The sequence below is a fragment of the Rattus norvegicus genome, chromosome 13 (assembly GCF_021556685.1).
Source record: "Rattus norvegicus strain SHRSP/BbbUtx chromosome 13, alternate assembly SHRSP_T2T, whole genome shotgun sequence".
Taxonomy (NCBI): Eukaryota; Metazoa; Chordata; class Mammalia; order Rodentia; family Muridae; genus Rattus; species Rattus norvegicus.
The window spans coordinates 86,236,764-86,261,186 of NC_141546.1; the positions used below are offsets into that span (position 1 = coordinate 86,236,764).

At 47.1% G+C, this 24,423-nt stretch overlaps 3 protein-coding genes across 8 annotated transcripts; 1 reads left to right on the plus strand and 2 right to left on the minus strand.

Annotated features, from left to right (window-relative positions):
• The first annotated feature begins 256 nt into the window (after positions 1–256).
• Positions 257–2,115, plus strand: Apoa2 (apolipoprotein A2). 2 transcript variants are annotated; one of them, NM_001429558.1, is made up of 4 exons: positions 257–290; positions 444–526; positions 1,169–1,301; positions 1,885–2,115. In NM_001429558.1, the coding sequence occupies exons 2-4, from the start codon at positions 475–477 to the stop codon at positions 2,006–2,008; spliced, it is 309 nt and encodes a 102-aa protein (NP_001416487.1). In that variant the 5' UTR covers positions 257–290; positions 444–474; the 3' UTR covers positions 2,009–2,115. The 2 variants fall into 2 exon arrangements, with proteins under 2 accessions (NP_001416487.1, NP_037244.1); NM_013112.2 differs by having other exon boundaries at positions 447–526.
• A 3,088-nt stretch (positions 2,116–5,203) lies between these two features.
• Positions 5,204–10,011, minus strand: Fcer1g (Fc epsilon receptor Ig). 4 transcript variants are annotated; one of them, XM_087580073.1, is made up of 6 exons: positions 9,932–10,011; positions 9,507–9,596; positions 6,836–6,927; positions 6,639–6,674; positions 5,696–5,716; positions 5,204–5,557 (listed from the first exon to the last, which is right to left on the minus strand). In XM_087580073.1, exons 1-6 carry the CDS (start codon positions 9,954–9,956, stop codon positions 5,495–5,497), a joined length of 327 nt encoding a protein of 108 aa, XP_087436199.1. In that variant the 5' UTR covers positions 9,957–10,011; the 3' UTR covers positions 5,204–5,494. The 4 variants fall into 4 exon arrangements, 3 of the variants coding, with proteins under 3 accessions (XP_087436199.1, XP_087436200.1, NP_001124473.1); XM_087580074.1 differs by having other exon boundaries at positions 9,924–10,011; NR_175264.1 differs by lacking the exon at positions 9,507–9,596 and having other exon boundaries at positions 9,924–10,004.
• Positions 10,012–10,162: 151 nt separating this feature from the next.
• Positions 10,163–22,714, minus strand: Ndufs2 (NADH:ubiquinone oxidoreductase core subunit S2). Of its 2 annotated transcripts, none has more exons than XM_087580272.1 (13): positions 22,599–22,714; positions 21,677–21,804; positions 16,651–16,841; positions 14,904–15,024; positions 14,342–14,529; positions 14,129–14,206; positions 13,785–13,870; positions 13,469–13,588; positions 12,676–12,805; positions 11,899–11,994; positions 11,649–11,732; positions 10,756–10,813; positions 10,163–10,386 (listed from the first exon to the last, which is right to left on the minus strand). In XM_087580272.1, the coding sequence occupies exons 2-13, from the start codon at positions 21,723–21,725 to the stop codon at positions 10,349–10,351; spliced, it is 1,239 nt and encodes a 412-aa protein (XP_087436398.1). In that variant the 5' UTR covers positions 21,726–21,804; positions 22,599–22,714; the 3' UTR covers positions 10,163–10,348. The 2 variants fall into 2 exon arrangements, with proteins under 2 accessions (XP_087436398.1, NP_001011907.1); NM_001011907.1 differs by having other exon boundaries at positions 21,677–21,783; positions 22,599–22,699.
• Between the last annotated feature and the right edge of the window lie 1,709 nt (positions 22,715–24,423).

Below are 24,423 nucleotides of genomic sequence, written 5' to 3' on the forward strand. Positions count from 1 at the left end.
CAATTCTTGATCCCAAACGAATTAGTCATAAGCAGACATTGGCCTTCTCTAGAGTTTACACCCCTGTGGTTCACTGCGACAGCAAGAGTCCCTTTTGCTTGTCCTTTTGTCCATTTCTAAAGCTTGTTTACTCCAGTATGATCTCTGCCCTTCTGGACTTGCCATTCTCTCTGTCACCTGATGGGGGTGGGGTGGGTATGGGGGTGGGAGTGAAGGAGTAGATGTGTATATAGCCCCTACCTCCAGCCAAGCCGGGAGTAGCGGACGGGAAGGACTGCAACACAGACCCGGTATGATGAGGGAGCAAGCGCTGGGGGCCACGTGCTAAGAGGATGGGACTTTAATTGTGGAAAGGGAAGAAGCTAGGTTAGAGCGAGCATCCAGGTCTGGGGATCCCTACAAGGGGCCGAAGCCCATTTGACGGCAGTGTTCTTTCTCACCAGCAGCACTGTTCCTAGGCCGCATTCTGCCATCATGAAGCTGCTTGCAATGGTTGCACTGCTGGTCACCATCTGTAGCCTGGAAGGTGAGTGTTTTGATACGGGGAAACCAAAGGAAAGAAGGTGCCTTAAGAGAGTCTTAGCTGAGAATATAGAAGCATTATAAGAAAACCATGGGGGGGCTGGGGATTTAGCTCAGTGGTAGAGCGCTTACCTAGGAAGTGCAAGGCCCTGGGTTCGGTCCCCAGCTCCGAAAAAAAAAGAACCAAAAAAAAAAAAAAAAAGGGCTGGAGAGATGGCTCAGCGGTTAAGAGCACCCGATTGCTCTTCCAGAGGTCATGAGTTCAATTCCCAGCAACCATATGGTGGCTCACAACCACCTGTAAAGAGATCCGGTGCCCTCTTCTGGTGTGTCTGAAGACAGCTACCGTGTACTTACATGTAATAAATAAATAAATCTTTAAAAAAAAAAAAAAAAAAGAGAGTCTTAGCTGCCCAACTCTCTGTGCTTCTCTAGCTGAGTGTGCCAACCAGTGGACTCAAGAGGAAGATTACTAAAGTCCAAAAACCCAAACCAAACCACCACCACCAACAACAAAAATACCTAGCAGGACACACCAATTTGGGGAAGGGGCTGAAAGCTGGGGTGGGTCCTGTGGAGTGTGAGGGGAGATGGGGATTCATTGCTGGCAATCCAAATACAAAGACTGTGATATGTGTTTGTGTAGGAGCTTTGGTTCGGAGACAGGCAGCGGAGACGGATGTGCAGACCCTGTTCAGCCAGTATCTTCAGAGTTTAACTGACTATGGCAAGGATTTGATGGAGAAGGCCCAGCCCTCAGAGATTCAGAACCAAGCCAAGTAAGTCTCTCTGGGAGAGAGCTCAAAGGGCTACAGGACTGCTTTCTTTTTTTTTTCTTTTTCTTTTCTTTTTTTTTTTTTTAAGATTTATTTATTTATTTATTACACACTGTCGCTGTCTTCAGACACACCAGAAGAGGGCATCAGATCCCATTACAGATGGTTGTGAGCCACCATGTGGTTGCTGGGATTTGAACTCAGGACCTCTGGAAGAGCAGTCAGTGCTCTTCACCACTGAGCCATCTCTCCAGGCCAGGACTGCTTTCAAGGAGGAAGACAGTTCTCACAGAAATCTGAACTTAGGGGTTGGTGTTAGAGATTAGACTTAAATTAAGGAGAAAAATCCTTTTCTCCCCCGGATGGGGGCAGCAAGAAGTGGACCTTGGACTCCAATCTGTAGAGTCTGATCCTCTGCTTCATGGACGGTCTATCCCCTCCCCTCTAACAGGCTTTGCTATACCAGGTTACACCAGGGTATATTATTTGGGGACCCTAGTCAGTCTGCTCTGACCTTCATCACCAACAAAGACCCTGTCAGTGAGCAGGGCCCTCCACACTAATCTCTGGTCCTTCCCTTCTCCAGGGCTTACTTTCAGAATGCACAGGAGAGACTGACACCCTTTGTCCAGAGAACTGGGACGAATCTGATGGACTTCTTAAGCCGTTTAATGAGCCCCGAGGAGAAACCAGCTCCTGCCGCTAAGTGAGGTGTGTCAGGACTCGTCTTCCTACCCCAGCTGACCCACTGGCCATCGCTGGAGTCCCTCTCCCGACTTTCTGCTTGTCTTTTCCAATAAATTCGGAAGGAGTTAAACTTCGTGCCTCTTCTGTCTTTGGATCATTGGGTGAAGCAGCAGCGTGGGGGAGGAGAAGGAGGAAGGAATAAGAAATATGTTTCAAAAAGGAGAAGGAGACAAGTTTTGGTGTCGTGGGTAGAGAAAGGATTGAAGAAACAAGTGATGGACGTGACAGAGTAGGTGCCTGTAATTTGTCTCCAAACCCGAGAAATGTCCCATGTGAATGATTCTGTAGCCTTACTGAAGGACGTGGACCCAAGAAAAGAATGAAATCCTCGGGATTGGGGATTTAGCTCAGTGGTAGAGCGCTTGCCTAGGAAGTGCAAGGCCCTGGGTTCGGTCCCCAGCGCTGGAAAAAAAGAACCAAAAAAGAATGAAATCCTCTCAGACAAGATCCCTTCACGGGGTCATAGGAAACAAGGGTCACCCTCAGAATTCCACCTTCACCTTTCTATAAAAGATGGTGAGTTCTGTTGTTGTTGTTGTTATTGTTGTTGTTGTTTAAGAGCCCAGCAGTGTGACTCAAGACCCTGCTTTCCTTTTGAGCCTGTGGAACATGGTGTTTCCTCCATCCCATAATAAAGAGATTAGGCTAATCCCTTTCTTCCAAAGTGCTCTGGTTTCTTGATTCAAAACCTCTAATTTAGCCTTGTGTGGTAATCCCAACACTTGGGAGGCAGAGGTAGTGGATCTTTGTGAGTTCAAGGCCAGCCTGGTCTACAGAATGAGTTCCAAGACAGCCAGGGCTACACAGAGAAACCTTATGTAGAACAAGCAAACAAACAAACAGTGCTTGCTTGCCTGGCGACCTAGATTCAATTCCTGGGGACCCATATGGTGAAGGGAGACAGCAGATTCCAATAAGTTGTCCTCTGACCTTTACATGCATGACATGACATACCTGCACTGCACTAAATAAATGTAATAAAAATTAGGGGGGGGGGAACCCTCCTGATGGGGGAGGGGAGCTGGCAAAGTGGCTCAACTGGGTAAAAATGCTTGCAGTACAAACTAATGCTCTGAATGTACTCTCTGGTACCCTCAGTGGTGCCTACTGAGCATATACTGTGGTGGCTTCACTTCCCACCCTTAGCAATAAATAAATAAAATTTGAAATCTCTCACATGACTACGCACAGTGGTGTATATGTATGGTCTCAGCATACAGCAGACTGAGGCAGGAGGATTACTTGAGCTCAGGAGCTTAAAACCAACCTAGACTATATAATAAGACCCTATCAAGGAAGAAAGGGGAAGAGGGAAGGGGAGAAAAGAAGAGCTATATTCCCAGTCCTCCATTTTTTTTTCTTTTTTCTATTTTTCGGAGCTGGGGACTAAACCCAGGGCCTTGGGTTTGCTAGGCAAGCGCTCTACCACTGAGCTAAATCCCCAGTCCCCCAGTCCTCCATTTTAAAGTACCCTAGATACCTACCCTGGCTCACATCTTATCTCAAACTCAGCTTCCCACAGACTGGGAATGGCTCCAGTGTCTTCCAATTGATCAGCCTCCTTCAAGACCTTCAGCATTCATAACCACTCCCCTTCTCTTCTCATTCAATATTTCTGCTTCTCACTGGGCCCTTCCAAATCCATCTGTAATTGTAGCTGGAGCAAGAGGATCTCAATTTCAAGGCCTGCCTGAGCCACAAAGCAAGTTCAAGGCCAGCCTAGAAAATGTAGAGAGACTTTCAAAAGGAAAAGGATGCCAGCATTTGGGAGAGAGAGGCAGGTGGATTTCTGAGTTCAGGTCCAGCCTGGTCTACATAGTAAGTCCTAGGCCAGCTAGAGTTACAAAATAGAAAGATCCTGTCTCAAAACAGAACACACAGGCACCAGTGGAAGGAGAAGCCCTTGGTCCTGCCAAGGCTGGACCCCCAGGGCAGGGGAATATGGGGGGGCAGTAAGGGGGATGGATGGGGGGAATACCCATAGGGGGAGGGGGAGGAGTGGGGGCTTATGGACAGGAAACCAGGAAAGGGGATAACATTTGAAATGTAAGTAAAGAAATATATCTAATAATAAAAAAAGGAACAAACAACCCCCCCCGAAGGAAATCAACAAAAATAGTTTAATGAAACTCCTTACCTAGTATGTGTGAAGCCCTAGGTTCAATTCCTAGCATTTGATTAACCAATGTAGAAACAAAAATAAAATAAAATAATAATAAAAAACTTTTTGTTTTTTATGTATAGAGACAAGAAAGTCAGTGTCCCTGCTTCCAAGATAACCTTAGACAAGTTAACACTTCAAAGAGCCTGAACTTCTTATCTAGGTCAATAATCAGATAAAATGACACAATGGGAAAACAGGTTGAAAATATAAATCACTATGCACGGTAGTGTGTTGTCTGGGACAGGGGATTGACAGGGGTAAGCTTGGAAACTCTGGGCCTTTCAGGAAGAAATGCAGGCAGAGTCAGAAACAGCTTGCACCTAACGAGGTTTAAATATTTCCAAGCAGAGCTTCCTGGAGACTCTGGGGAAAGGACAGGTACTGTCAGGGGAGTCCTTATGGAAAATGACTCCCCCCATTTAGATCTGACTTGTTCCCTTGGCCTTGCCTACCTCTCTGTTGGGTTCTCTCTAAGGTCCGTCTTGCTCCCAAATCCCCTGAAAGTTCTCATCAAATCTTCCACTAGAATATTGTCATGATGCTGGTCATCACATTCCTTCGGAATGTCTAGCTTCTCAGCTATGCTAACTCAAACATGCACATGCTGGATTGACACTATCTAGATTGATGACTGTTTTGGGTTAGACCTACAGGCTTCCCCACAAACCAATCATGATTCATTTTTCAGACACAACAAGCCACACTGGGTACAGAAGGAATTTCTCAGGTTCTAATGTCTCCAAATACATCTCTACTCCCAACACAGAGTTTAGAGTGTGAGAATGCACCCTGCTCCATCTCCATCTCCGAGCGCAGGACCGAGGGTCTCACCTCTCATCCGGGTTCAGTCAGCATGCATAGGTCAAATGAACCAAGTATCTCTAGGGTCCTGTGTTCTCAGGAGCTGAGTTTTCCTCACTCAAAACTCTACCCTTACTATCCGGCCGAATGCTTCATCCAAGCTCTGCCAGTGTGTGACAAATGACAAAATGAATTGAGCGTGATCTCTGGCAGCTTTATTGGGGGGTAATCCCTTCCCATTGTTTAGTGAGCACAGAGGATCAGGGAAGGAAAGAGGAATGAAGCAAAGGAGGATGGGAGAAGAGAAATGTCAGTGAGTAAGTCTTTGGTGGATATGGGGACATTGATTTAGAGCCTAGCATGGTTCTGGGAATAAGGTCAGCTAGTTCCAGAAGCACGGAGGTAGCACAGCCACGTCAATCATGAGGGCGAGGAGAGAATTAAAAGCGGAAAAGGAATGCAGCTGAGAACACGTGTTGTAAAGCTATTGGGGTGGTTTCTCATGTTTCAGAGTCTCATATGTCTCCTGGTTCCGGGTGTTCAGGCCCTGCAGGAGAGTTGAAGGATGATCAGGACGATGAGCTCATCATGGGCCCCCTTCCACCTCAGACTCCATTCCTACCAAAATCACTCCCAACCCCAGCCTCTTTTTCCCTAAGGTAGGAATAAAATGAGGTTCACTCACCGTGTAGACAGCATCTGATTTCTGCAGAGATGGAGGGAGCAAGGTATTAGAGACCCACCTTCTTCAAGGCCCTCACCATTGTCCTTCCCACCCAGGGAGTATCTGGGTCAAGATCAACGTTAGCTCCTTAAGCTGGGAGCACTCACATCATTGTTCATTTACCTACGATATGACTATAAATGCACTTCAGTGCCATATGCAACTCTCTCGGATACTAATTGTCACCTCTGTGGGAAAACTGCTAATTAAGGTAGAAGTCCACCATGATGGGATATAAGCTCTGGGCTCAGTGCAATATGGGAGACTCCCTTTGTTGGCAAGGTTAGCACATGAACACACACACACACACACACACACACACACATACACACACACATACACACACACACAAACACACACGCGCCTCTATCTGAGGAATGTCACATAGCCTCAGTTACACTATAGGACCAATTTCCTTTCTCCTGACAAAACTTGTTCAGCCAGAACCTGAGATTCCTGAAATGCTTCCCCATGCGTATGCCTAAGCCCCCAGCCAATGACTTTGTCCATCCTGGACGTCCCTGCTCTCAGTCCCCCAAAGCTGTATAAGCCTTGAATCACCCTAAATAAAGTTGATCTGCCTACTGACAGTGGGTACCAGTGTGGTCATTCAATACTCACAGGGCTTCCAACAACATATCTGCTCCCTTTGCCTTCGTGGACCAAATTAGCTAACAGTCCACAAAGGCGGGAAACCCACACGCCTGTACTTGATTATTTCCTGTCTGGATATTTTATTTGCAGCTCAGCTGCAGGTTGTTACCCATCCTGAGGCAAGGGGCAGGGTGCAGATTAACACCTAAGACACGAGACTTCCCTGAGGCATCAGACCCCAGGCTAATGCCCTGGGAAGGTTGAGAGCTTGAAAAGAAACATTGGTGTGCAGATGTGGGAGACTCCATACCTCACGGCTGGCTATGTCTGCCTTTCGGACCTGGATCTGGAGTGGGGGAAAGGCAATCAGCAAAGGAGAAGTTGGAGGCCCATCTCCTTTCCCTGCAAATCATGGGGAACCCCTCTGGTTCCCCTTCTTGCCTCCTCTCCCCACATCCTCCCTCCCACTTCTGGGTCTGGTTCTTAGACCACCCCACCCTGCCTTACCTTGAGTCGACAGTAGAGCAGGGTAAGGACAATACCATACAAAAACAGGATGGCATCCAGGATATAGCAGAGCTGCGGCTCTCCTAGGGCAGCTGAGGGGATACAGGGTACCCATGGGACCCAGTGTAGAAGGAAGGGGAGAGCCGTCCCTCAGGGAAGGGAAAGGGGTTAAAGAGGTAGAACAGGGCCTCGTGGGAGCCCTTCTCTTTTTTTTTTTTTTTTTTTTTTTTTTCCTTCGGGGCTGGGGACCGAACCCAGGACCTTGCGCTTCCTAGGTAAGCGCTCTACCACTGAGCCAAATCCCCAACCCCTCGTGGGAGCCCTTCTAAGGGAAGAAACTAACTCCCTCTCTAGACTATTGTTTCCCCTCTTGCCCCTCAGACCACGACAGTAGTAGGACAGGAAGCATGAAAGGTTCTGCTGTAGTAGGACTTAGGTTTATTAGACTTCCCTTTCTACCCACCCCATAGCTCTCTTTTCAGTATTGCGGTTCCTCTGGCATCACTTTGCCTACCTCAAGGACCCATTGGAGTTTACTGGGCTGAAACAAAAAACAAAAAACAAAAAACAAAAAAAAAAAAAAAAAAACACCTCAGCCCAGAGGGGGAGGGGAGGGGAGAGAGAAATAGTGGCAAATTTCAGCAGAGAAACCACAAGAGTATGTCTCTGCTAAGTCCTGTGACCTGTGGCTGAGGGCTGGACAGGAAGGATGTGAGGCAGGGAAGGGGGGGAAGAGAATTACTCTATTATTGGTCATCTTCTCAGCCTTACTTCTTTTTACCTCACCAGACACTTAACCATACCAAAAAAGCAAACCAAAATTAAAGTGACTGCTTTTCCAGGCTCCATAGATGCCACTGACTTTGCATGTGAAGCTGGATGGTGACCACAGCTCAAAGGAAGGACCACAAACTACATCTAAAATACGCATCCCTCCTCCCCCTATTCTGCCCTGTTAATCATGCTAGGCATTCAAGAGAGGAACTTTGTGCAACTAAAAAAAAAAAAAAAATCACACAGCAGCTAGAAGTGGTGGTTGTATAATCCCAGCACTTAGGAGGCTAAGGAAAGGGCATTGCCATGAGTTTGAAGTCAGTCCGAGCTACATAGTGAGGCCCAGGCCAGCCTAGGATAGAGTGAAATCCTGTCCAAAAAAAAAAAAAAATTCTGGTGGTGGCACTTTGATCCCAGCATTCGAAAGGCGGGCAGGTGGATCTCTGAGCTGGAGGCCAGCCTGGTCAACAGAGCAAGTTCCATGACAGCCAAGGCTACCCAGAGAGAAAACCTGTCTCAGGGGGTAAAAAACACCACCAATAGGATAAAAACAAAACAAATAGCACTCCTCCCAAAAACCAGAAAACCATTAAAACAAAGGGCACAGGAACTGAACATGGTAGCCCCATACAACCATCCGAGGCTAAGGCAGGAAGGTTGTGAATGATGCCAGCCTGGGCTGTGAGAGATCCTGCCTCAAATGCTTGGACGGGATCTGGGCTCCAGAGACTGCTCCCGGCCTTATCAGGTACAATAGGTGGATGTCAGCCTGCTGCTGGGACCTCCCCATTTTTTGCATTCCTCAGCTGATGCATGAGTCTCTAAGACCGGGCACTCCACATTGCCTGTCCTCTTATCGGTTGACAAAATGGTGTAGCCCTACCCACTTCCACAGAAGTCAAGATACCAAGATTGGTAAAATTCTTTTTGTTCTATAACGCTCGCACACTCGATATTGCGTAAATCTCAAAACTACCCTGGGAAAGAAACATCGATTTCACCATTGTATAGAATGATGAACCCAGGCACTCAGGAAAGCTAAGAAACACTCAGGGCCAGAGTTAAGCAACAGATCGGAACTTAAATCCAGGTTTCCTGCTCCCAAAGTCTGTGCTCTTCTCTGGGCCCCTTCTCTCCAGTCATTCTGTTTCCCTAACCTTTAACCCCACCTCTGCAAAAAGCAATCAGTAGTGTCCTTCAAAACTCCTTTTTGGGCATGGTGGTATATACCTATAAACCCAGCATTCGGATCAAGGTTAGCCTCAGCTAAAAAGGGAGTTTCAAGGCTAGCTGGGGCTACACCAGTCCCCGCTCACACTGACATTCTCCCAGGGTAGACAGACCCCACAGTAAGTGATACTGAGGGGAGTTCGCTGGCAGACTAGAACCTCAGAGCTGTTACATTTTGCTACTCTTGCTTTTTCTTTTCAGCTGATGAGACTGCGTTATCAGTTCAAAGAATGGTATGGCCCTCACTATTCGCAGAAATGGTATTCATTTCTATTTTGACTCCCCTGTCTTACTCCCGAGCACAGACAAGCCCTAGGCTATAGAGAGGGTTTTGTATTTAATGAGCCAGTTAACAGCTCCCAACAGAGCATCCCATGGTATTGCTGATCAAGAAAAGAACCTTCCTAAAGCTGCTCTCCATTGCTGTACAGTCTATACCCCTGGCAAACTCCTTCTTTACATAGGGTCGAAAGTCAGTATGAAAGGTAAGAAGGGGACAATAAAGAAGGAAATAATGGTAGTGTCTGGGTGTGGTGGACCTAACAGGGCTAAGTTCGGAATCTGCCTCAGCCCTGTGCCCACACGCCCAGCCTTCTTCTATCCCCAGTTCCTGCCCTAGATTCCCACACTCAAGCCCAGCTAACGCTTGCGGAAGCCTTCCGCTTACCTGCTTCTTCCACCAAAAGGAGCAAGAACAAGATCACCGCTGGGATCATCCTGGGCGGGGGCTGCAGCGCTGGGGGCTGGTGATCACGCGCTAAGACAGAGCTGCACAGCTGTACCCACGAACAGTTCCCTGACCACAGTTCCCTCCTTCCTGCCACGCCTTCTTTGGCCCCTTCCCCTTCCTGTACTACAGACCAGGCAGCTCCCCGAAGGGCCAATTTGGGGAGCTGGAAGATCTGGCCTCTAAGCCTCAGTCCTTTCAGGGACCAACCTAACCCACAGAATGAGCAGACTTTCATGCTTGGGAAAGGCTGTCTATATCGGCCATGTTTAACTGTCTTCTCCGGCCCATCTGCCCACCTGCCATTCAGAGGTAGCAAACTGCCTCTAGACTCCCTTAGGTCCCACCATAGCTTACCTTCCTACCTGGAATTTTATATACAGTCTTCATTTGAGTTTAGCAGTTTTATAGATACCAAGAGGGTCGGGTCAGAGCAGGAGGAACTGAGGGAAAAGGGGAAATGGGAAATAGAGAAGTGGAAAGAGCAAGACTCAGAGAGGGGGTGGAGATCAGCTGGGAAAACTAAAACCTAAGTCAGAGAAATGCAAAGTGAAAGACAGCAAGCAAGACACCAAGAAGACACAGTAGAAGTTGAGTTTAGGGGCCAAAGGTGGCTAATTTAATATAATTTCTCCTTTTCTAGTACATGCACAGAAAGCCTGTGCAGCTAAGTCAACGAGTACATGTATGTTTGCTGAAACACAGCCTCGTTTCCCACCACACAAAGGCCTCGCTCGATGAAGCAGCTGACAGGCAAGGGAGCTCACAGGCTGTGCTTTTGCTCATCGGTCTATTTCTCCAAATACAATATCCTGGGTGCCTAAAAGGTTAGAGAATGTAATGTCATCACCAGAGGTTCAGAGTACAGATGTCCAAGACACTCAGGCCCAAACAGTTTACACTCAACAGGAAGCCTTTGGCTTTTGCTCCCAAACAGAATTCCAAACCCCTTGTCTTATATTTATTCCTATATAATAAAATGTTCTCGGGGCTGGAGAGATGGCTCAGCGGTTAAGAGTACCCGACTGCTCTTCCAGAGGTCATGAGTTCAATTCCCAGCAACCACATGGTGGCTCACAACCATCTGTAAAGAGATCCGATGCCCTCTTCTGGTGTATCTGAAGACAGCTACAGTGTACTTATATATAATAAATAAATAAATCTTAAAAAAAAAAAAATGTTCTCATACCTATGATGGCTACGACATCTGCCAGCATGTGTCCTTTAGACATCTTGTCCAAACCTGCCTGCAGAGATGGGGACAGGAACAGTGTTAACCCACATTTGCAGAAAAGAGCTCTTAAAAATCCCACCCAAAGGCCGGCATGGTAGTACACACTGCTAACCTCAGCACGGGGGAAGAGTGAAGCCAGCCTAGTTTACAGAGAGAATTCTAGGCCAGTCAGAGACCTTGTCCCTGTCTCAAAACAAAACAAACACCACCACAACAAAAGCCTCAAGCCAAAATCCTCAAATAGGCAGGCACAGGAGCTCATGTCTGTTACTGTAGCACTTGAGAGTCTAAGGCAGGAAGATGACAGCAAGTCCAAGGACAGCCCTCACACATAGTGAGTTCTGGGCTGATTCGGGTTATGTAGCAAAACTCTCTCTTAATTATACAAATGAAGCAAAGCAAATCTCACCCAAGAGTTGGGTGTGGAGATAAACATCTGTAATCCTCATCCCTGGAAGGCTAAGGCAGGAGATACTAAATGTGAGCCCAGCCTTAGCCACCAGGGAGTTCTAGACACAACAGGGCTGGATAGCAAAGTCCTATCTCAAAAAAGCAAGGTGCTGGAGAAACGGCTCAACAGCTAAGATCATGTATCGCTCTTGCAGAGGACCCAAGATTGGCTCCCTAAACTAACAACGGGTGGTTAGGAACCACCTGCAACTCCAGCTCCAGGGGATCTGGGGTCTTTCCGCCTCTGCAGGCACCTGCACTCATGTGGCATACATATATACACACAAGTCAAAAATAAATATTAAATAATTTTAAGTAACAGCTGAAAAAAAATAACAATAGTCAGCAAAGTCAGTAAGTTATTAATGTGCTGCAGTTAGAACCTGGGATCGTCTTACCAGGTGGGCAAAACCGGGAGCCTTGATCTTACACCGATAAGGTCGGCTGCTGCCATCAGATACCAAGTACACCCCAAACTCGCCCTGTCCAGGGAAGGAAGGTGGATGCCCCATTAGTTAGGAAAAGCTCTCTGCTACCAAACCCTGTCTGGCTTCCCTTTACACCTCTGTCACTAGGGAGGGAGTGCTTCGTTCACTCTCTGCCTCCGGCCACCCACTCCAGAGGCTTCCTTCCCCTCCTCTCTCTCACCTTAGGAGCTTCAATGGCGGTGTATGTGGCTCCTGGAGGAACTTGGTAGCCCTCAGTATACAGCTTAAAGTGATGAATTAGTGACTCCATGGACGTCTGAGGGAAAGAAAGGGAGCATCAAGAAACCAGATCCAGCTGGGTGCTGTGGTGCACACCTTTAATTCCAGCACTTGGTCACCTTTAATCCCAGTGCTCAGGAGGCAGAGGCAGAGGCAAGCAGACCTCTTGAGTTTGAAGCCAGCCTGGTCTACAAAGAGAGTTCCAGGACAGTCAGGGCTACACAGAGACCCTGTCTCAAAAAAAGAAAGCAAAACAGGGGCTGGAGAGATGGCTCAGCAGTTAAGAGCACTGACTGCTCTTCCAGAGCTCCTGAGTTCAAATCCCAGCAACCACATGGTGGCTCACACCCATCTGTAATGGGATCTGATGCCCTCTTCTGGTGTGTCTGAAGACAGCAACAGTGTACTCGCATACATGAAATAAATAAATAAATCTTAAAAAAAAAGAAAAAGAAAAAGAAAGCAAAACAAAACAGAAGGAAACCAGATCCAAGCTCTAGTCTTGGGCGTTCCTGAGAGAGCAATCTGTACCTTCAGGGAGACTAACAACACACATGTAAGTCAGGGAGAGTGAGGACAGAATACCAGATCAGCCCCGTGAGAGGTTCAGAGTCTTAAAAAGTTAAACAGAAAGGAAGGCTTTAATCCCAGGCCCATGCTCCATGCCTTCTGGTCCCTTGCAAAGACCCCACCTTTCTTCCCTCTCCCTGCGGCCAACCTTCATCTCTGCTCGTTTAGGTGGGGACACTTTGGCGTCATCAACCTTGATCTCCCCCGGCGGCATCTTGTTCAGACACTGTTCGATGATTCGAAGGGACTGGCGCATCTCTTCCACACGACACAGATACCTGAAATGGGCAGACTTAGAACACGGAGAAGCACACAGGGGAGTAAGCACGAGTCTGGATGGAAGCCCTTTGGGAGACCTGAAAAATGTTCCGTAAATGGTCCTCAGTTTCTCCTGGTACAGCCTCTCTGCTCGGTGTGGCTGCCCATATGAACCCTGCAGTGCTTGACTCTACTGTTAAGTCCTTCTCCAAGTCATCTTTTTTTTCAGAAGGTGGCCTGTACTTTTCCCTCCTTACCCTCTCACACACAGTTTGGACTGCAGAGTAAGGGAGTCAATGGAAAGATAAACAAAGAGAAGAGCAGTAGCAATCTTCCTCGGGGTCAGTAAACAGGAAGAGCGCTGGGTCAGGAGGATTCCGGACTCAATCACTGACAGGCTAATCCCTAACTTATGCTTTCTCAGCTACAAATGCAGTCCAAACTAGTTCTAAGACAAGATGGTGGTATGGGAGGTGCGGGGGTGGGGGGAAGGGGCGCCTACAGCGCTTTGACTTGGTATGTATGGTGGTGAGGAGCACACTGGGGCTCGTGAATGCTAATTCACACTCTACCAAGTGTAACACATTCATTTCACAGGCTCCTACACATACCGGGACACAGCAAAGAAACCAGCGAAGAGAAGTCAGGCAAGAACAAAGACCTGAGCAACGATTGAGTCTTACCTATCGTAGCAGTCCCCTCGAGAACCAATAGGAACATCAAACTCCACCTGGTCGTAAACATCATATGGCTGGGTCTTCCGCAAGTCCCACTGGATGCCTGAGCCTCGGAGCATCACTCCACTATGGGGTATAATGGGCAGAGGACCATCCTCAAGAGGGGACACACGTGCTTCCCACCTCCCTCCCCACATTCGGTCATGGGACAGAAACCCTAGGCATGGAGGGGAGGGAACCAAACACACCTGAAACCAAGACACTGGGCTGTAACTCTCTATGGCCTCTCCCACCCCTGAGGAAAGACGTTATATTCTCCTACCTGAATCCATAGTTCAGTGCATCTTCTGCAGATACAACCCCAATGTCGACTGTCCTATTTCGCCAGATTCTATTGTTGGTCAGCATCTATGGATAGAGAAATCCAGTGTGCTAATACTCTCCATGACAATCTCCGAAAGCCTCTGTGCTAATTACCACTGGATACCAAAACCCCACAAGCCCTTTTGGGAGATAAAGGTATTTTCTTGGGTTGGGGATTTAGCTCAGTGGTAGAGCGCTTGCTTAGGAAGCGCAAGGCCCTGGGTTCGGTCCCCAGCTCCGAAAAAAAAGAACAAAAAAAAAAAAAAAAAAAAGGTATTTTCTTCTGGTTGATTTCTATCTTACCTCCTCCACCTCATCAATCCGAAGAGAGAAGTTCTTGGAAAATTCATAAATGTCATCCATAAGCCCAAGAGGTAGGTCCTAGAAGCCAAGTGGTGATTCCCATTACAGCACCCCTTCTATAGGAATAGAGTCCCATCAGCCCACACTGCCCTCCAGTGGTCACAGAGGAAAGTGCCTGAGCAGGAAGCGTGCAGGCGGGAGAGCCTCACTCACCTGGTGCACTCCTCCTGGTCGGATATAAGCAGCATGCATACGGGCTCCAGACACCCGCTCATAGAACTCGAACATCTTCTCCCTTTCTTCAAACATCCAGAAGAAAGGCGTCATGGCACCAATGTCCAGGGCATGTGTGGTGACAGCCATGATATGGTTTAAAATCCGTGTGATCTCTCCAAAGAGCACTGTGATATAGAAAGACAGGAAATGACGGAAGGGGCTGGAAAGATGGCTCAGCAGAGAAAGGCGCTTGCTAACCAGTCTGGAACCATGGGGTAGGAGGAGGCTGGCTCCCTAGAAGTTGTCCTCTGACCTCCCCACACATGCCTTGACATACACTATTCATACTCATGCACATACACAATAAATAAACAAATGTGTATCATCATGGTTTTTTTCTTTTTCTTTCCTTTTTTAAGAAAGAAGTGTGTGGGAGCCAAGGACTCATCCTACAGATCAGTCTGGGTGGAATCTGGAATCTACATATCAAAGTTGAGTTCAATGCACTTAAGACGCCCTTGTTCAACAGTGGAGAGCAGACATAAGGAGCAGAACATACCTCGGATCCACTGCGCCCGGGGAGGAGGCTGGATGTTTAGCAACTTCTCCACAGCTAGTGAATACGCCTGTTCATTACACATCATGGACACATAGTCCAACCGGTCAAAATATGGAAGGGCCTGGAAAAATAGGGAACCAACGTCACATCTAACAGACTTCAGAGTCCACTGTCTGCTGCTAGAAACCTGCCTCTTGACAGGCACTGAAAGTCAGTACTTACCTTTAGAGTCTCAGGTGCCCCAGCAAAGCAGGATGAAATTTCCCCAAAACTAGTAACATGCTTATTTAAAACTAGCATAAAGTGTTTAAAAACTGGCTATCTAAAATAATTGGAAATTTATCATTACTTTGATTTATCATGTTTGACAATTCCCATGGTAAAAATACTCTTACCATGGCCAAATTATGTTATGAAACACAAGGCACAAAATTATACAGTATCTTCAAGATACAGATCAACTATCTCTGTGGGTTTGAGGCTAGCCTAGTCTACATAGTGAATTCCAGGATAGCCAGAGCTCATAGTAAAACCTTGTCTCAAAACAAAACAAAATGCCAAAACATACACGGGGGTGGGGGGGGTGGGGGGGTGGGGGGGTGGGGGGGTGGGGGGGTGGAGGGGACCATGTATAATCTAATTTCTTTTTTTTTTTTTTTTTTTTTTTTTTTGGTTCTTTTTTTCGGAGCTGGGGACCGAACCCAGGGCCTTGTGCTTCCTAGGTAAGCGCTCTACCACTGAGCTAAATCCCCAGCCCCCTAATTTCTAATAATAATTGCAGCCACGAAGTCATAACATTTCCTAAAAATTGAAAACTCAGGCTTTTCCAAGCCAATGTAAGTTGACTTTGGCACTGAAACCTTTCTCAGAGTGCCTCATACTTCTTTTTCCCCCTAGTCCCTTAAAACTGAGATATTGAAGGAGAAAAGGAATCGGTTTTACAGTAACTTTTGCCCAGAATGTCAAGAGAGCTAAGTCCCAGCTGTCTAAGCCAGTTCCAGCTTCCAGGAAGAAGGCGGAGTTAAAATCCTCACTGGGACAGCCTGTTCTGGTTCTGGTGTCATTAGCAGGATGACGCTACAGGAGTTAACCCACGAAAGCTGGGACCTGAAGCCACTGCTGCTTAGGGTTCTTAGAGGAAGTCACAGAGCTGAGTCTAAGCCCTTATTCCAGGGCCTCTCTTCATAACAGTAAGAAGAAAAACTAACAAACACCAAACAAGCAAACAAAACCAACCTTTGGAATCTATTCCAGATCTAACTCCTTCAAACCTGACCTTCAACTATTTAGGTCACACAGTTCTACGACTGCAAACTCTGTCACATACCTCCTCCGGTCACTCTGACTCACTGAGTGTTTTGAAAACAAATTCAAGAGAGTGGGAAGACATAAGAATCAGCTGTGAATCCCAAAGAGCTGACGTCTCATTCCTCCTTCTCTACCCTCAGGGACACTAGTTTTGACGCACTCAAAGGAGAGGAGGGAAACTGAGGCACTAGAATAATGATAAAATAGCCAGCCAAAACTCAGACAGAGAGAAGCTGGGAATGGGCCCAGCTGTAAGGTAAGGATGCTGGAAGAACCCATCTGACCCACATCCTTCAACACCTTCTCCATGCTGGCATCCAGTACTAACCCCAAAGCACTATCCTCATCACCCTCCTGCCCTGAAGCTTTGGGACAGCAAAACCCTCCAGTCTCAAGCTACAGCCCCACGTCATCAGTAGGCCCCTGATCACCTCCACACCTGCAGATAGGTCTTGTACTCGATGAGCTTCTCCGTGCCTCGGTGTAGGAGCCCGATGTGAGGGTCACATTTCCGCACCATCTCTCCACTCAATTCCAGCACGAGTCTCAGGACTCCATGAGCTGCTGGGTGCTGGGGCCCAAAGTTCAGGGTCACGTTGGTCACCACTTTCTCCTTCAAAACATCCACATCTGAGAAGTGGGAAATAGGTCAGAGCCAAATGATAATGCCCTTGGGGATCCCCAAGGGACAGACAGCTCTCCACATACTCTCGGCTCACATTCCATACCTTGCTAGCACCCTCATTCCAATAACTAGGAAGACGGCTAACAATGAGAAAAATGAAAGGAAGCTCTGGGTTTCCCAATGAGAGGGATCATGAAGTTCCTTCTATAAGCCCTTGGACAGTGGTTCTGAACCTGTGGGTCAAGACCCCTGTCAAGTGATGCTTTCACTGTCACCTAAGGCCGCCAGACAACAGATATTTACATTACAATTTATAAAAGTAGCAAAATTACAGTTATGAAGTAGTAACAAAAATAATTTTATGGCGGGGGATCACCACATCAGGAGGAATTGTATTAAAGAGTTGCAGTGTCAGGAAGGCTGAGGACCACTGCCACAGAACATCTTTTACCTGGTTTCTGGCTGAGGATTAAACCTAGACCACTGTGTACACTGGGCACGGGCTCCACTACTGAGCTACACCCCACCTCCTTCCACTCAGACAGGACCTCATTACATTATGCAGGATGGCCTCGAACTCATTCTGTATGCCGCACAAGTTACAACTGAACCCTTGATGATCCCCCTGCCTCAGCCTCTTGAAGAACTGGGCTTACAGGCCTGTGTTACCAGGCTTGGCTACGATTTTTCTTTTTCTTTGTTTGTTTGTTTTGAGGTAGGGTTTCACTACTGCTGCTCCACCTAGCCTGGAACTAAAGCACGATGAAGTCAGACATCTGCCTGCCTTCACCACCTAGGCGCTGGAACGAGAAAGGCATGTGCTGCCACAGCGGACAAACATTTACTGATTTAACTTTTTATGGATATGGGTGTGCCTGAGTGTGTACATACATATGTGTGCCACATGTGAGCAGGAGCCCACAGAGGTCAGAAGACATCAGACCCCCAGAACCAGAGTTAGAGATGGCTGTGAACCAATGTTTGGGTGCTGGGAATTGAACCTAGGTCTTATTCAAGAGCTCTTAACCACTGGGCCTTGCCATCCTATCTGTAAGTATCATGATATATCTAAATGTATCTGATAAATGGACAATCGGTGAGAAATGCATACTTAAGCTCAGAATGGTAGTGTATGCCTTTAATGTGGGCAAAGGCAGAGGCAGGTACATCTGTGAGTTCAAGACAGCCAGGACTACATGTTCCTCATGGGGGTGGGGAGGAAAAGAGAAGCATTACTACTAAATGACAGGACTGACTACATGCTCCTCCAGGGGAAAAGAGAAATATTACTACTAAATGACAGGATGTTTGCTGTTTTTGACACTGGATCCCAAGTCGCTCCGGCCACCACAAACTCACTACCACTACACAGTTGAAAGTGGTAACCTTCAAATTCTGAGCCTCTTGCCCCTACTTTCTGAGTGCTGAGAAGTCCAGTTTATGCCATGCTGGGTATACGAACCCAGGGTGATGGGTTTTAAAAGGAAGAGCTGAAGAAATGGCTTGACAGTTGAGAGTACTGGCTGTTCTTGGAGAGGAGCCAGGTTTAGTTCCCAGCCCTCCTACAGAAGTGGTTCACAATCACTATATGTAACTCCAGTTCTAGGGGATGTGATGCCCTCTTCTGTTCTCTGTAGGCAACTGTGCACACAACTGCCCTTAGAAAACAGCCTGGTTTGGGCTGCAGAGACGACGGCTCAGTGGTTAGGAACTTTGGCTTACAACCTGGCGTGCAGACATGCATGAAGACAGACCATCGCATACATAAGTCTTTTTTAGAAAGCTGCCTGGTACACATACAGACAAGCAAAGTCTCAGACGTATTCACAAAAATTAAAGTAATCAAAAAAAAGAATTACAAGGGAGGGCCAGAAAGGTGATGTCTCAGTTGGTAAGAGCACTTGTTGCTCATGCAAGAGATTCAAGTTCGGTTCCCAGCAACTACATGGTGGCTCATGTTGGGACAATTTCTTGTGCACTGTGTAATCGTGTATTTCTGCACCCAGAAGAGATGTGAGTATGAGCCAACTTTGGTATTGTTGTTTTTATGAAGGATTACCTATCAGTGTTTCTCCATCACCTTCTGATTGTTTAATAAAAAGCTGAATGGCCAATAGCAAAGCAGGAGAGGACAGGCAGAAGTTCCGTGCAGACACGAACTCTGGGGAAGAGGCAGAGGTAGGAGATTTGCCTGCCAGATGTGGAAGAAGGTATGGGTGCCAGGACCCAGTGAGAGGTAACTAACAGGCCATGTGGTGGAACTTAGATCAGAACAAACAGGTTAATTAGATTATACAAGCTAACTGGGAAAACATAGCGAGGGCCTGAGCTATAATAAATGATAATTGTCTCTGTGTCATAACTGGGCGGCTGGTGGGCAGAGACTATCCAGTGATGGGCTCATAACCATTCAGAACTTTAGTGACAAAGGATCTGACACCCTCTTCTGAACTCCATGGGCACCAGGCACACATGTGGTACGTAATGACACATGCAGGCAAAACACTCAGACACAGAGAGCTACATCTAAAGAGAATTGTTTTTAATTAAAAAAGAGAAATGATGGGAAAATCTACATGGTTTCGTGACTTACTGGACAAAGATATGGAGGACAAGAGAGAGGAAAAACTCTAATAGTCATCTAAACTATTTAGATGACTAAATAGTTTCCATATTGAAGGACAATCTGAGTACCACTGATAGAAACCAAAGACCAAGAGGGAAAGTAATCCCAGCATATAGGATGCTCAGGAAGATCCAGACTGAGGCCAATCTGGACACTTCAGTAAGACCCTGCTCTCGCGTGCGTTCTCTCTCTCTCTCTCTCTCTCTCTCTCTCTCTCTCTCTCTCTCACACACACACACACATACACACACACACACACACCCTGTTTCTTTCCTTTTAAAGGTTTATTTATTTTATGTATGAGTGGTGTGTGTGTGTGACAGACAGACAAATAGACAGACAGAGACAGACAGACAGACAGACACACACACACACACACACCCTGTTTCTTTCCTTTTAAAGGTTTATTTTATGTATGAGTGGTGTGTGTGTGTGACAGACAGACAAATAGACAGACAGAGACAGACAGACAGACAGACACACACACACACACATCTGGTTCTGGTGCCTTTGGAGGGCAGAAGAGAACATCAGATTTCCTGGAACTGGAATTATATTGACAAAATGGTTCTGAGCTGCCATGTGGGTGCTGGAAACTGAACTCAGGTCCTCTCCAAGACCAGGTTCCCGTAACCATGAAGCCAGATCTCTGTCATGAGACAATTTGGGTTTCTTAAACACAGAACTACTGTAAGAATGTGCTTTTGTTTTAATCCCAGGTGTGGGAATGTGGGCTGCTTCAGACTGTCTGCAGCAGCTGGCTGTGATTTGCCTCTAGTAAAGGCGTGGTTTTCCCAGCTGCAAATAGTTTCTGTGACTGTAGGACACTTGGAATTCTGAAAACTTTAGGGGGTATATAAATGCTAGGGCCCCAAGAGGCGGGGTATAGTTGATGAGTACTTGGGGGTGGGGTGGTATGGGGTTGGTTGCAGTTTTTTAGTAGCCGTGCTCAAAGAAGAAACAAAAGGAAGGAAATTATATTCAGGGGTCTCTCTCTCTCTCTCTCTCCACGTCTATCTTTCTCTCTCTTCTCTCTAGTGATAGGGGGTGAAATGGGGCGGGGGCTGGGGGGGGTAAAGAGTAAGAAAAAGAATCCATAAAATAGTAAAGACCTCCTACACTAATAGGTTGGGTTTTGCTTCATTACTGTTGCTTTGTTTTAAGGATAAGGCATCGCTTTAGATCTTCTTTTTTTTTTTTTTTTTGGTTCTTTTTTTCGGAGCTGGGGACCGAACCCAGGGCCTTGCGCTTGCTAGGCAAGCGCTCTACCACTGAGCTAAATCCCCAACACCCGCTTTAGATCTTCTATGTTAAAGACTTATTTTTTATTTTATGTGTAGTGCTTTGCCTATATGCATGAATGTTTATGACCTATATGCAGCTGCCTGAAAAGGCCAGAAAAGGGCAGGGGATCTCCCTGACCTGGAGTTATAGGTGGTTGTAAGCTACCTCATATGGATGCTAAGAATTGAACCTGGGGGGCTGGAGAGATGGCTCAGTGGTTAAGAGCACTGACTGCTCTTCTAGATGGTCCTGAGTTCAAATCCCAGCAACCACATGGTGGCTCACAACCATCTATAGTGGGATCTGATGCCCTCTTCAGGTGTATCTGAAGACAGCACAGTGTACTCATATATAATAAATAAATCTTAAAAAAAAAAAAAAAATGAATTGAGCCTGGATCCTCTGCAAGAGCAGGAAGTACTCTTAACTCCTATCTCTCCAGCCCCCAAACGCCTAGTTTTAATGAGGGAAAGATGCTTATATATAAGTGGGTTTCATTCAAATGCTATTAGGAAAATCATGTTGTCCACAGAGAGATGGAAGTGTATAGAATCAGGAAAAAGTTGACACTAATTAAAGGACGGTAAGGACCTTTCAGTATTGAGGATGTCTATCATTCCTTTCTCTCTCTGATAAATCTCTGATATCATCACATTTTGCCCTCGACAGGGAGCTCGCTCAATAGCATTTAAAGATCAATATTTAGCCAGGCGGTGGAGGAGCATGCCTTTAATCTCAGCAACTCGTGAGGTAGAGGCAGGCGGATCTCTGAGTTCGAGGCCAGCATGGTCTACACAGTGAATTCCAGGACACTGAAGGCTACACAGAGAAATGCTGGATTAAAACACACACACACACACACACACACACACACACACACACACACACACAAATCAGCAAAGATTTCTGACAACTTGAAACAGCACTCACCATTCCAAGGAGGAGGTTTCCAGTGGGCTGTTTCCTTGGAGGGATACATGACAGCTCCCGAAAACTGCTCTGCCCATTCTATATCTGGCTGCCATCGCCGAGCACCTCTGAGGAATTAAAGATAGATCCTATACAAGGGGCATGAACAGTACGCTTGGTTCCACGGTTCCTATCCACTTCTCAAAAACAGTTTTTGAGATTGTAATGTAATCACATTTCTCCCTTCCTTTTCCCTTCTAACCCTCTATGCCCCTCCCTGCCCTTCTTCAAATTCATGGCCTTTTCTCACTCTTTGTTAGTGCAGGCGCACATATATTTGTATAGACACATATATTCCTAAATATGCTATTCACTCTTATGTGAGCCCAAGGAAGGATGGCCGGAATTGCAGAGCTATACTTTTCGATACCAAGTCATTGACACATACGTTTGGGACATACAAAGCCGGGATCGAGGCTCCCTCCTGAATAAAAATGTTGAGAACATCATTTATTCATGGTCAACTTAAGATTACTAAGAGATGGGGGCGGGGGGAGTAGGGAAGGCGGGAGGAAAGAGGGAAAGTGCAACCTCGCATATGCGAGCGAAAGAGGGAAGAGAGGAACTGGGGAAGGAGGGCTCAGAAAAGAGAGGGGTCTCCTTCGGATATGGGAGGTACGCTCTAATCATTTGAAGGGTAGGGTCTTTCACGCTACATATTTCGCTTCTGACAAAAAATAAAAATAAAATCATCTCCCTTACTTCCCATCCTCCGCCACAGGAAGCTGACTGCATCTAGGAACCTAAGAAATCTGGTCAGCGTAAGGAGGGTTATAGGCCTGGGTCATTCTTTCCTCAGGGGTCACAGAGCCCTTGAAATGTCCTCAGACTCGAGAAACTCCAGTTTTGAAGAGAACGCATGTAGGAGCCGCCTCCTCCTCACCTGCTGGGCTGACTCGGCAGACGAATCCCAGACCCGGCCCGCAGCACCTGGGCCCCGACACCGCGGAGGCTGCACACAGCCCTGAGGGCCGCCATCTTTACTGGGCTGCAGACCTTAGGAAGGAGAACCGGGCGGAAGTGACTCACGCGCGCCTCCTTATGGACTTCCCCTCTATTGGCACAATGGAGTCACCATCTTGGAAGCTGGCAGGAAGGTCAATTGCGAACGGAACAACATCCGGATCCTGCTTCTCAGCTTCACTCACGCTTAAATAACAACGACTGCTGTCATCTTTAGTTAGGGCATCACTCCCACGGCTTTTCTGGGCATAACTTAACTGTTCTCTCCTGAGGCAACTTCACGCCGAACCCAGCACTTCCCGCTAAATCCATTCTCTGTGACCTGAATATACCTTAGAAACTACCCTCCCACGAGGCCCCCTAAGCACACTCTGTGTGGGCGTTCCTTCCCATCTTGGTCATTCTCCTTCGGTAGTCCTGCTTTCCGACTAAAGCCCCAAGTTTTGATGACTATCTCTTTACTACGAAATCCAAAAGTGTTAATTTCCAGAATCGGGCTTGTGGAAAGGGACTCAATTGCAGTTGGGCAAGTCGAGTCTGAGAGCTCGCCAAAACAAAAGGGAATAGACAGCCAAGGCCACAAACATTGGTAGAGCAAGGGTGCAATTGGTGCAAGGGTGTGGGGACACCATTTTACAAATGGGAGGGGGAGATGCACTGACAGTGACTCTTAAATCCCTGTAATTCCTAAATCACAGACTCAGGAAGCACCCTTAGCAACACCTGGTATCCCACCTCCATTCAGGACAGTCTTACCTGTCATAGTCTTCCTCAGAAGTAACTGACAGCATAGAAATGTAATAATACTAGGACTCTGTGCCTAATTTTGTATTTACAAAGAGTTTTCCTGCCCTAGAGACTGATTTTTGTCTCTAAGCCCAGCTCCAGCTGGGCCACCCACTCTTTGAGATTCTACAATTTTCTCACTGGAAAGAGACCTCCTCCACATCTCTCCCAGACAGGATCCCTGGGACCATAGCCCACCAGCGGTGCAGCTGGGTGGAGCAGACAGACCAGGGGAGTGGCACTGCGAATTCTGAACTGCAGAGGAAGAGGAGAGAGCCAGATTTCTAGACTGAACATTGACCTAATGGGAACCATACCAAAGGGTGGGACCAGAGATCCGTTGGCTGTGGGAAATGACCAAGACCTGGGGGGGGGGGGGGGGGAAATGACCAAGACCTGGTGTAGACAAGGTGATCCTCAGAAAGTCAGGGCAGAGGCTTGGTCCCCTTACCCTCTCCAAGCCCCTCTCCTTGTCTGGGCTTTCCCCCCTGCTATATAGTTTAAACACAAAACAAAATGTGATGATGGTGGGAAAGTGGATTACTCATTTTTTCTTTTCTTTTCTTTTCTTTTCTTTTTTTTTCCGAACTGGGGACCGAACCCAGGGCCTTGCGCTTGCTAGGCAAGCTCTCTACCACTGAACTAAATCCCCAACCCCCTACTCATTTTTTTATTAATCCATCCTATTCGAAGTCAAGACAGACTCTAGCTTGCTTAGCCCTGGGGGTGGTTTGGACTGAAACTGGGATGAGTGCTCTGGGGGGGGGGGGGGCTACCTAAGACACTGCGTCTTTTGTGCCTTCTCCTGCCCGCACCCCCACGGGCTGTAGCTGCCACTCTGTGGCCCTTTGTCTTTCACTGCTTAGTCATATTCTTTGTTCTCAGCTCAGATGGGGGGATGGAAAGGGGCAATAAGAGTATCCTGGTGACAGCTCCTCCTGCCCCTGTCCCTTCGGGTC